The following is a 12,263-nucleotide window of genomic DNA, read 5'->3' on the forward strand; positions in this document are numbered from 1 at the left end:
CAATAATGAAAATGATAAAAAATTCTGAAATGGCAAGATCAAAACTTACTAAGATAATATAAAAACAAGATTTTCTCAATAAATGATTTTGATTTAATTACAAGTTGTACAAGTAAGTCACATGTGTATCCATATCAGTGTAGTGCAAAAACATGTGGGAAATACAAAAGTAAGCATCTCTAGTGTTACGATAAACAGAAAAATTCTTTATCAACGACATTTTGTATTGATGAATTACTAAACAAGTTCAATGCCAAGAGAATACATTATTTTCCACCTACTCAGGAAACACTTTATGGCTTTAGAAACTTAATTAGTTTGTCCTTTTTGATTTTTTTTAATGAAAATAAAAGGGTATTTTCTAAACATTTTTTTATTTGCCTTGAGTTTTTTTTTTTTTAAAACTCACATGTACGGGGAAACAAAAGGTTTCATACAATTAAACAGAAGAAGTAAACTCAATTTTTTAAAAGCTTACTTAAGCTTTAAGGATTTCTCTTTAAAAAGAATGAGAGCAGAATTACATAGTCCCAACGTCCCAGTTCCCCCTGTTTTTTTTTTTTTTAAAGGCAGGCAACACCAAGTCCGACTTCTATTTTCTATTCTTTCTTTGTCTTTTTGGCAGGATTGAAGCGCTGGCTGCAATTTGAAAAAGAGAAGTATATATATATATATATATATATATATATATATATATATATATATATATATATATATATGTATATATATATATATATATATATATTTGCCTATTGTGCAACCAGTATTTTTTTTTTTGCTTAAAGCAACATAATTTTGAAAATCAGTGTACTAATTTGAAGAATTTGCCATCTATTTTGGAATTAAAATTTATTAAATTTCGGTTTATAAAGTTGCATTATTTCTAAAGAAAGGAATTTAAATGGAATGTTGCAAAAAAATGTTAATATATCTCACAAACTTCAATCCATTTTCAAAAATATTAACTCTCAAAAGGTGATGAATACTTACATATCCACTACAGTGGTGCCTTTCACAGATCCTTTCACACTGATGTTCTCTTTGAAGGTCAAACCTTCAAAGATGGTCTGTATCATATCTGTACGGATCTTGAGTGTCATCCCATTCACTATGATGTAACTGTAGTTTCTATTAACATTTTAAGAAATAATTTGAAAAGTTTGTAAAAATTTATTGATACATATTTAAAAGTTAATGTGATGTTCTAAGAGGAATATCAATCTGTGTAAATCAAAATATTCCTAACAAGGGCAAGGACAATCAAGACTATATAACCTTGAACCTCCGATGACCTTGATTGGACCAACATTTACCTTTGACGTGAAAATACCAAAAAAAGTGAAGTTTCCATTTGATAGAATTCTGAAGTTATTTAGGTTACAGGCATAATTATGAAACTAAAATGTTTGTACAGCGGGTTTATGGTTTGAAAAAAGTTGATTAATCTAAGGTAAAGAGTCTGCATTTTATTTTCTTATTGGTTTTTCTGCAGTAGTGGTTTTCGTTCTTTATATCTCTATATTTGTAAAGAATTTTTATTTGAACAATGTTCAATCATTTCATACAAGGATGCTTTGTAACAAGTTTGGTTGAAATTGGCTTAGTTATTATTCTTGAGTAGGGGATACAAAATGTGTGGACCCTGTATAAATTATGCAAGGATGTCACTCCACTGCATATGAAACTTACTCAGAAACCTCCAACGCTTCAACTTCTCCTTGGAACTTGCCTTCTTCTTGAGTTTCCTAAATAAATAAAACAATATTTTATTTTCCATAATCAAAAATGATGGTCATCCTGGATTAATATAGCACATGTCAGACACATAGAAATGCTGTGACAGAATCTTCAAATTGTACTTGAAAAAGCATTAATTGGTAAGCCAAGGATGACTTAGTACTTAGTATCATACAAAAAATATTAGTTATAGTTGTCCTTATAAAATTAGAAAATGATTTGAGTTATCACACCACCTCAAAAGTATCTATAGATATACATACAAAAAGACAAAGAGGCAAATTAATATACCTCTATGGAAACAATTTGTTTTAAATACAGGCATTGTAATTTGTATAGCAAGGCATTCCATATCTTTTGCAGGAGCCTTATTACAAATATGTTTATCTTATCCCTAACTTGCTTGATATGTAATCTGAAAGGAATGATTTTATTTCTGTATGAAATACAAGCAATAATCCTTAAGTATTATAATGAAATATAAATTTATGAAAAAAGTTTACCATACACCCTCTGTGATTCAGAAAAAGAAGTATAAATGTGTGCAATTTAGGATTTAGGAATATATATATATATATATATATATATATATATATATATATATATATATATATATATATATATATATATATATATATATATATATATATATGTATGTATGTATGTATTTTTACTGTGCTTGTTGAGAATGAGCAGATATTAATTTTTTTTTTCTTCACTATGATGACTTACAGAACAAGTTGGAGATGATCGACTTTTTTTGTATACTCTCTTACCTTCAAACGTGTTAACACACTGGAATTAAGACAGATTTCTCCTCTCCACTGATCCACTTGAACATTTGTTGCCGATATTATTGTGTCCACTGGAGGCATTTCATACTTTGCGCATTCCCCCCAGAGCTTGCAGACAACTTTTCTTGCACCCTGCAAGGACTCCAATGTAATTTCCCTTCTCTGACTGTTAGGTGATGTAAGTATGTCTGTGTACTAGAATTAAAATGTTCATTTAAATTAATTTGTAAAACACTACTCCTAGTGCATTTAATGCAGGAAAAGTTCCATAGGCGTTGAATTAAATTAACTTTAATGTTTGAAACTTTTTTGACCCTTTAGTATCAATTTTCTGACAGAGATAATAAGATTACGAAAAAATACTTGAGATTAAAAAATATCTCATGAGAAATAATATAATGAATGTTAACAACAACTATATTGCTGAAGTTTTATTCAGATAAATTCAGTGCAACTTACATTACGGAGGATTCCTTTCACACTGACTGTTGACTTTTGTGGAGATTCCAACACTTGTTCTACTGAAAGTTCAGGAGGGTTTAGGTACTTCTTAATTTTATCCATTTCAAGTGGAAATTTTCCACACTCGAATACCTTGAAAAAAGTGGGAAACATTATAATATGTGAAACTCCGGAACCAGTTTTTCTATGGCCGCAAAGTGTACTCAATCTTCAAGAAAGTATATATGAATAGCAAAATTATCTTTCAACTTTACGAAATAATACCAAGGAACAGACTAAGCACACTAATAACTATGTAAAAGTACAAGTAGTCCTGTTTTATTCAACCCAGGTTCTGAGATCCTAGACTATGATCAACATCTTGAAAGAAGAAGTTTGAATTTTAACAGTTATTTTGGTTATGAGTGTAATACCCTAAGAGAAATCTATCAAAATAGTTGAAAGCTTCCATACACCCTAAGAGATTCCACATAACACCCTAGAAAATATAGAGGGACTCTTGATGCAAGTAGACTGAAAATTTCCTAAATTAATTAAGTCCTATATTTATTACACAAGGGACACTTAAGGCAATTTATTCATTATAAATAACACTATAAAGGCCTAGGGATATCTAATTCATTGTTGAACTAATGTGACTCCAGCTAAGGAGTTAGTTACATTTTACAGTATTTAGACCATGTCCTAAACCAAATAATGAGACTGTATGGGCATTACATCTCAGGGATTAAACCCCTTAGAGAGAAGAAGAGAAACTTTAACTTTTGGGTAAATCTGGGGTTGATATATAAACTCTAACCAATGAAAATCATTCTAACTAGCTAGCTATAAAATAGTAAATATTGTGAATATCTAAAATCACTTCTGATATGTTGAAAGTACGTACTTTGAACCAATGAATAGTCAAGAACCAAATTAAGTTCGGAATGATAACCAATATATGGAGGTAAATTTAACTTGAGCACATGTGAAGACAAATAAAGTTATAAATATGGGACTAAAACTTAACATCAACTATGACTATTGGAAAATGTAGAGACCAGGTAATTATATTCTAAGAAAGACAATTAAATTAAATGTTCAATAAAAGTCAAATCCCACACACATGTATTTATATACTATTTGATGCCTACGAAATTGTTAATATGACTTATTATGACTATGGCCATTCTTCACAATAGTAATAATGATAAAACAAAAAGCCTGAGAATTTATTCTTTTGAATTGAATATAAAATTAAAAGACTGCTAATAAATAATATCACAAGGGGCTTTTATTGCGTGGTTGGCTCAGGTTTGATATAACTATTATATATGTTGTCAAAGCAAACAATGCTCACTAGTAATAGTCCTGCTCTGATGTGAATATATACACTGTATCATGTGATTACAGGGTTTAAACTTAGCACTCGCCCACTCGCTAATTGTGAGTAAAACTTGGTGTGACCTGCTCATAAAATGTAGCACTTGTTCGCCCACATGGTGAATTAAAATCTGCAGGAGCGGAATTCATTCGCAGTCTCCTTATTGAAAAACATGTTTTCCCCAGGTTTTTGCTTTAAAACTCTGTTCAATTCAAGAAATCAAAGTGGCATGGTCCTATTTAACGTAAATATCCTTCATCTAATCCATTTACCAGTACTACATGATTTGTGAAATCTTTAAAACGATTGTCTTTTTTTTTTAAATGTTCCTAATCCAAATTTCCTGCATTCCTTTATGTATGGATACGTGATAATTATACAATTACATTATTTCCAATTAGTCAATAATATAAATAAAAGTGTTATTAGGTGCCTAATCTTATTATGCCCCCGGATGGAAAGATCCTGGGGGTGTATTGTTTTTGTCCTGTCTGTCTGTTTGTCTGTTTATCTGTTTGTCTGTCTGTCTGTTGTCAACTTTAACCTTGCCCATAACTTTTGATTGGTTGGAGCTATGACTTTCATATTCACATGTGTATTCCTTGTGACAAGACCTTTCTTTGGGTACCATCATATTTGACCTTTTGAGCTTGACCTTGTAGTTTGACCCACTTTTGCAAAATTTTATGAGACTTTAACCTTGGCCACAACTTCTGAACAGTTGGTGCTTGGGGTTTCAAACTTCACATGTGTATTCTTTGTGACAAGGCCTTTCTTTGGATACCAACAACTTTGACCTTTTGACCTTTGAGTTTGACCCACTTTTGCAAAATTTTATGAGACTTTAACGTTGGCCATGACTTTTGAACAGTTGGTGCTTGGGGTTTCAAACTTCACATGTGTATTCCTTGTGACAAGACCTTCCTCTGGATACCAACCTCTTTGACCCTTTGACCTTGGCCTAGGAGTTTGACCTCCTTTTGAAAAACTTTAACCTTGGCCATAACTTTTGAATGGTTGATGCTAGGGCTTTCATACTTCACATATGTAATCCTTGTGACATCACTTTCCTTTGGATACCAACCACTTTGACCCTTTGACCTTTGAACTTCTTTTGAAAAACTTTGACCTTGGCCATAATTTTTAAATGGTTGGTGCTAGGGCTTTCATACTTTACATATGTAATCCTTGTGAGAAGACCTTCCTTTGGATACCAACAACTTTGACGTTTTACTTACTTTTAAAAAACTTTAACCTTCGCCATAACTTTTGAACAGATGCAGTTAGGGCTTTCAAATTTAACATTTTTTATCTTTTGGCCTGGATTTTGACTTGCATTTGAGAAACTTTAACCTTCGCCATAAGCTGCCATACGGGGGCATCAGTTTTCACAAACACATCTTGTTTCAGATATGTTTCAAAAATAATTAAACTAAAAAAAAATCTTATTGATGTGCCAGTGTCACTTCATCAATAGCTAAGGCTTTATAGTCCAATGAGCAACAAAAGGGACTTGTAAAAAAGGATAGTAAAATTGTTTATTGAATTTTATTTCCTATGATCAAATATTAATATCATTATGGTATTTGATTTTACATAGTAAGAACTTCAATTTTAATTTTAAACAAAGGTATTTACATTAAACTGGTATCTAATTTTGTCCCAGTGTATTCAAATAGTTAAAACAAATCAGAGGGTTTTGGGCTAACAAATTTAGCTGTGGGCTCCTAAATTTGAAACTTTAGGAGCCCACATGGCTAGTGAAAATTTTAGTTAAGTATAAACCCTAGCTGTTATATGTACGCGTGTTCAGTTATAGACAGATGCATTGATAAACAGGAAGTTAAAATCACACAGATTCATACAAAAACAAGCATTCTGAGAGTATTGCATTAGCAATACTAGTCCCCTACCAGCAAGTGTAATCTGGTTCCCCCTAAAAATTGAAAATGCCATAATTCCGTCAAAAATCAATGAAGTGGGACGAAATGCAAACTTGATCTATAACTCATCAAGATACACTCACATACCAAAAATCAGCTCAATATCTGCAAGCGTTTAGGAAAAAAGTGCGGAAAACCAAGTGGGACAGACTGACAGACAGACAGAGGGACAGATAGACGGACGGACAGACTCAGAGGAAACCTATAGTCCCCTCCGGTTTCACCGGTAGGGGACTAATAAATCCCACCATATGGCATATATTGCTTCAACAAAGAGTGTGTTAAGATTTCAAGCATCTGTAATGAGTTGTTCTAGAGAAGACTGTTACAAAAATTTGTTAGATATTATACAGACAGACGCACAGATGAACAGGAAGTTGACATCATATTCAAACAGAAAGTCAATCCCACCATATGACATGCCAGGGATTAATCTAAGGCATATTTACTACTGATATTCGTTTTTTTTTGCCCAAGTGAAATCTCCCCTGAATATCCCATTTTCCACTTTTGATGAGAAAAAATTTAATTCCCCTGACAATGATAGCAATTAAGAGGCCCATGGGCCACAATGCTCACCTGAGTAATTTTGGCCCTGCTGTTCTTCACCAGATTTCCCCCAGTGTAATAACTATTGTGGCCCAGCCCTACCCCCAGGGGTCATGATTTTAATAATTAATGTTATCTTCACTACTCTAGGATGCTTCTACCTAAGTTTCAGCTTTTCTGGTACAGTGGATCTTGAGAAGAACATTTTTAGAGGTTTTTTCTTCATATTTCAATGTAAAACTTGGATTCCCTATTGTGGCCCTGCCCTACCCCTGGGGTCATGATTTTGACAATTTATAATCTACACTATGCCAGGATACTTCTACCTAACTAAGTTTCAGCTTTTCTGACCCAGTGGTTCTTGAGAAGATTTTTAAAGATTTTTACTACTTATTTCTATGTAAAACTTGGATTCCCTATTATGGCCTGCCCTTCGCCTGGGGGTGATGATTTATACAATTTAGAATCTACACTACCCCAGGATGCTTTCACATAAGTTTCAGCTTTTCTGGCCCAGTGGTTCTTAAGAAGAAGATTTCGAAAGATTTTTTCTACATATTTTAATGTAAAAGTTTGATTTCCTATTGTTGCCCCGCCCTACCCCCGGGGGTCATGATTTGTACAGTTTAGAATCTACTCTACCCCAGGATGCTTCCACATAAATTTCAGCTTTTCTGGCTCAGTGGTTCTTGAGAAGAAGATTTTTTTGATGACCCACCCTATTTTTGTCTTTTCTTGATTATCTCCTCCTGGAAGGGGGCTTGGCCCTTTATTTTAACAATTTAAACTGTCCTTTACCCAAGGATGCTTTGTATCAAGTTTGATTAAAATTGGTCGAGTGGTTCTTGAGAAGTTGAAAATATGAAAAGTTTACAGACGGAAGACGGACAAAGGGTGATCAGAAAAGCTCACTTTAAGTGAGCTAAAAAGATCAAATAATTTTTTCCTTTATAAAAAGTGGAAATTTAAAGTAAAAATGTTCAGAAGATGTGAAGTATGGTTTTTCTTTGCTATTTTATGCACTTTAAATGGTATATTAAAATGATGATATTCAGTTGGGCCCCCCAATTGTGCTAGCCCTGCACCCGTTTGGGGTCTGGATTGACCCCCCAAACCCTAGCTGATTTTCCCAATTTCTTCAGAAAAGGTAGTTTCTCCCAAAACCTAGATTAATCCCTGCATGCCTAAAGAAAGTGTGTGTAAACTTTCATGCAAGTTATCAACAAGGTGGAGAGGGGGAATGCTTGAAATTTGAAGGAACTTGAATCTATTTAAACTGTCTTTGAATGCTTCCATTTCAATATGACTAAACATGGCTTTATTCTTCTTGAGAAGATTTTTCTGATACATGTATATATTCCTATATAAAACTTTCATCCCCTATCGTTACCCCATGGTGCCCCCAGGGATTATGATTTGAACATTTAAATCTGCACTATCTGAATTAAGTATGAAATATTTGAAGACTTGAAGTGTCGTAATAGCACTAATGCTCTTGCAGGTAAGGAGCAAAATTTCAAATGCCATTATAAGTTTAAAATTTGTCAAACTTGGTCTGTATTTTCTGGTAATTAAATTACCTGGAAATGCGTGCGCAATTTCAATCTTATATATATATATATATATATATATATATATATATATATATATATATGCATCCCTACAAAAGTTGGAGAATGGAAATTGAATATTTAATTTGACAATTTTGATGGAGGCACCTCTCATCAATATAACCATGCAGTTTGTTTGCTTATTATACAGGAGGATGGAAGAGCATTTCCAAAGAATTAATGCATTTTCAGTGCGAAGTAAAATTTTAATGCGGATTCATATGAACATGGCATTAAAACCTCAACTTACTGCAATGTTAAAAATAACCGTGTACACATCTGCCCATGGTCTTCCGAGAGGCCAAAATTCTGACGCGGGTAACAAATTTTTATGTATCAACGTTCTGTTGTTTAGCAAATTTTCTACTTTCTACAAGAAATTTACATTAAATTGTACCTGCAGTAAGGTTTCAATTGATAGGGATCGAAGTCAAGATTTCGCTTTCTTAGACGAGCTGAGACACGTTTGCCTAACGCAGATGTAAAACGTATGCCCTAATTTTTCACGAAGAGCAATAATATTGTCAGGCTACTAGATCTTCAGCAGACTTTTCATTACTAGCGATGGGGTGTAATTTTAAGACGATTTTTAAAGAATGAATAAAGTAGAATTCCTAAGATATTTTAATTATTTAAACGACGTTTCATACTACACTAGAAGAGCAACATTTTCCTTAAACAACTTTTTTATTTGTCTTGAATATAATTTATTCTTACCCGGGAAGTTTCGTATAGGCGAATAGTGTCGCCTATGCTGACAGCCTTAATCAGGTAAAATTTCCCCGTCAGGAGATGATCTTTAAATTTTAGAGGGAATGTCATTTGCTTCATCTCCTTAGTCGTGTTGTCGAATACTACGGTCAACCGATATTCTCTTTTGTCTGTTTTCCTTTCTTGCGAGGCCGAAACTACATATACTTTTGCTTCTACTCCTCCAGACGCCATGCCCCCCCCCCCCCAATAATTTTGCCGATATATAGAAGACTATAGAAAACATAGCTACTATATGCTTGTGCCCCCTCAAGAATAACGTCTGATGTCCTTTTTTTTTTTGCTTGCTTGTCAAGGATTTTTGGTACTTGACAGTGCCCCCAACTGAAAGTGTATAGTTGTGCCCCCTCAAAGTAAAATTGCTCTAATTTTTGAAGAGTAAGAACTAGGACTTTCTGGTGATTTATTTGATAGTAATGGTAATTTGATGATCTTGTTAAAGAATTTTCTTTAAAAGTCCCTTTTACTATATACGAAGGTATAAAAAGGGTAATTTTGCATTCTTGGCCAAATGTTATTAATATTAGTATAAATTTTGTCACAAGACCTTATCAGCCAAAATTTGTGGAAATCATCAATAAAGATAAAAAGGTTCTAAAACAATTTATGATACATATTTGTCATTACATGTATATACTTCACCAAAGTGTTAATCAAAATGGACTAAAGAACTGCAGTTACAGTAGGCATTTAATTGGAAATTAACTCATAAAAAATATTAGACACAAGGTTTTTATGGTTTAATTTTAGAATGATACATAGGATTCTTGGTACAAATAAGTATTTGTTTTTGTCAAAAATGAGAGAAAATAATCTATGTTCTTTATGTTAGCAAAATGTTGAATCAATTGTACATATTTTCTTTTATTGTCCTAAAGTTAACCCACTGTGGTCTCTTTTAGAAGATTGGATATTTGAAAAAAAAACTGGAAAAATAATAAAATTTGATGTATGCAAGGAACGTTATACTTGGTTCTTCTAAAGAAGACACAATTATTAATCTTATATTGCTACTTATTAATCAGTGCATTTTTCAACAATCAAGAAAAAACCAAAATATAACTATCCAAATTATCATGAAATACTTATATGTGTATTATAAATTTGAAGAAAAATTGTATAAATTTAACAATGAACTTCATGTGTATAGAAGAAGATGGACTAACTGGAACCAGATATTTGAAAGCATAAACATATAGATAAATTTATGTCATCTATATTATTATTTTAGTATGTTCTGTGTATTCATAATTTTTTTTTTGTATTTCATGTATATTCCTAAAAATCTGTATGTAAGCTTTGCAGTCGTGGTGTGTCTGTGTTTGTTTATGTGTTTGTATGTGTTTGTTTATGGCTAAAGTCAATAAAAAAAAAGAACTAGGACTTTCATGTTTTACAAGTATATTTATTGTGATAAAACCTTCCTTTGGATACCAAAAATTTTTACCTTGACCTTGGAGTTTGACCAGCTTTAGAAAAAAAGTTAACCTTGGCCACAACTTTTGAACGATTGGCACTTCACAAGCAGGTATATTTATTGAGACAAGTCCTTTTGGGTATTTGGGTAACAATTTTATTGATCTTTTGACCTTTACCTTGGAGACTAATTTGCATTTGAGAAATTTTACCCTTCTCCGTAAGCTCCCAAACTGTGGCATCAGTGTTTCACAAACACATCTTCCAACTCTTGCATTATAGTGATTTGGATGTACGACATGGAATTCAACACTGCCGGTAGGAATTAATTTATTTCTTAATTAATTAATTGTCTCCTTTATTTAAATTCTATGCCGTTCCTGCAATAAAGATGCTTTTATTTTATTTTGAAGACACCAAAATAATATTTATTTTAATCACAAAATGCATATTTTTGACCACGGAGCAGATATTCTAACATTAACATGTTCATTTTATACATGCGGGGATCTAAGGGGGGGGGGGTCAGTGGGGGTCTGGACCCCCTGGAATTTGCAGAGTTATTAAATTCATATACTAAACCAAGTTACAAGGGACCTGGGATTCCCTCTAGAAAACGCAGACCCTCTTCGAAAATGCGGATCTGTATGAAAAGTCTTAGGTATGAAGCATTACAAGTCAAAATTTGCCAGCCCCCCTCCCTCACCCCCTCCCTCAGAATCAAATGGTCATCCCCCTACATGGAAGTATTCGTTGCCAATTGACCCAAGAGCATTCGTTCGAAGATTTTATCTCCTGTACCAGTGCGAAGTCGTCTCGGGCGACCTTTTACTTCTCCTATGGAATGCAGAAGGAGACTTTTCTGAACGACTTAATTTTCCATGACGTCATTGACATTTCCTGTCGTATGGATGCAGCGTCCTGAGTGTTGACTGTTGCAACTTGCAGGAGAGCTGGAGCTACTGATTCCTGAGACGTTTATTATTTATTTCGGAAAGTTTTGAGGATAGTCTTTGTTAGTCTTTTAATAGTTGAAGATAAAAATTGTTACTACAATCAAAAAGGTGCTTGGAAAGTTTTAAAGTAAGTATTTTGAACAGTGGTTATCTGATTTAACAGCCTGTTTAAGGTAGTAGGGACGTATAGAACTATGAGTCATTATCAAAATCCACCAACATTTTGGTCACAAGTCAGTAAAAAAGTATAGGAAGTAAAAATTATATAATTTTTACTTTACTATTCAGAATACATTATTCGCTCCGTGATCGGGAGGTCGTGAGTTCGAATCTCGGCCGCGACTGACCTAAGTCGATAAAAAATGGGTAGCAACTGTTCCTTCGCCATGCGCTCGGCACTTTGAAGTGAAAGTTGCGGGTCCTTCGGATGAGACCTTAAAAGCCGAGGCCCCGTGTCACGGTAGGCGTTGGCACGATAAAGATCCCTCACTGCTCAATGGCCCTGAGTGCCGAGTAAAGGTCAAAATTTGAAGCCCTTCACCGGTATATGGTGACGTCTCTATATGAGTGAAAAATTCTCGAATGGGACGTTAAACAACATACAATCAATCAATCAATCAGAATACATTATTGTGTAGTTGGCAGAATACTAATTTTGTTGC

At 33.4% G+C, this 12,263-nt stretch overlaps 1 protein-coding gene across 1 annotated transcript; it reads right to left on the reverse strand.

Moving 5' to 3' along the window:
- Positions 1-599: 599 nt before the first annotated feature.
- LOC133180031 (uncharacterized) lies at positions 600-9,403 on the reverse strand. The gene is made up of 6 exons (XM_061314645.1): positions 9,176-9,403; positions 2,991-3,125; positions 2,514-2,726; positions 1,690-1,745; positions 991-1,128; positions 600-639 (listed from the first exon to the last, which is right to left on the reverse strand). The coding sequence occupies exons 1-6, from the start codon at positions 9,401-9,403 to the stop codon at positions 600-602; spliced, it is 810 nt and encodes a 269-aa protein (XP_061170629.1).
- Between the last annotated feature and the right edge of the window lie 2,860 nt (positions 9,404-12,263).

Source organism: Saccostrea echinata, unplaced genomic scaffold (genome assembly GCF_033153115.1).
Source record: "Saccostrea echinata isolate AGI-Se365-2 ecotype Australia unplaced genomic scaffold, CSIRO_AGI_Sech_v1 ptg000005l, whole genome shotgun sequence".
Taxonomy (NCBI): Eukaryota; Metazoa; Mollusca; class Bivalvia; order Ostreida; family Ostreidae; genus Saccostrea; species Saccostrea echinata.

Excerpts from the sequence above, each read along its gene's own strand:
- LOC133180031 (XM_061314645.1), bottom strand. The coding sequence starts at position 9,403 with ATGGCGTCTGGAGGAGTAGAAGCAAAAGTATATGTAGTTTCGGCCTCG. Across the intron at positions 1,129-1,689 it reads GAAGCGTTGGAGGTTTCTGA|AAACTACAGTTACATCATAG; the intron begins GTAAGTTTCATA and ends AAATGTTAATAG. Across the intron at positions 640-990 it reads GGCACCACTGTAGTGGATAT|CCAGCGCTTCAATCCTGCCA; the intron begins GTAAGTATTCAT and ends TTCAAATTGCAG.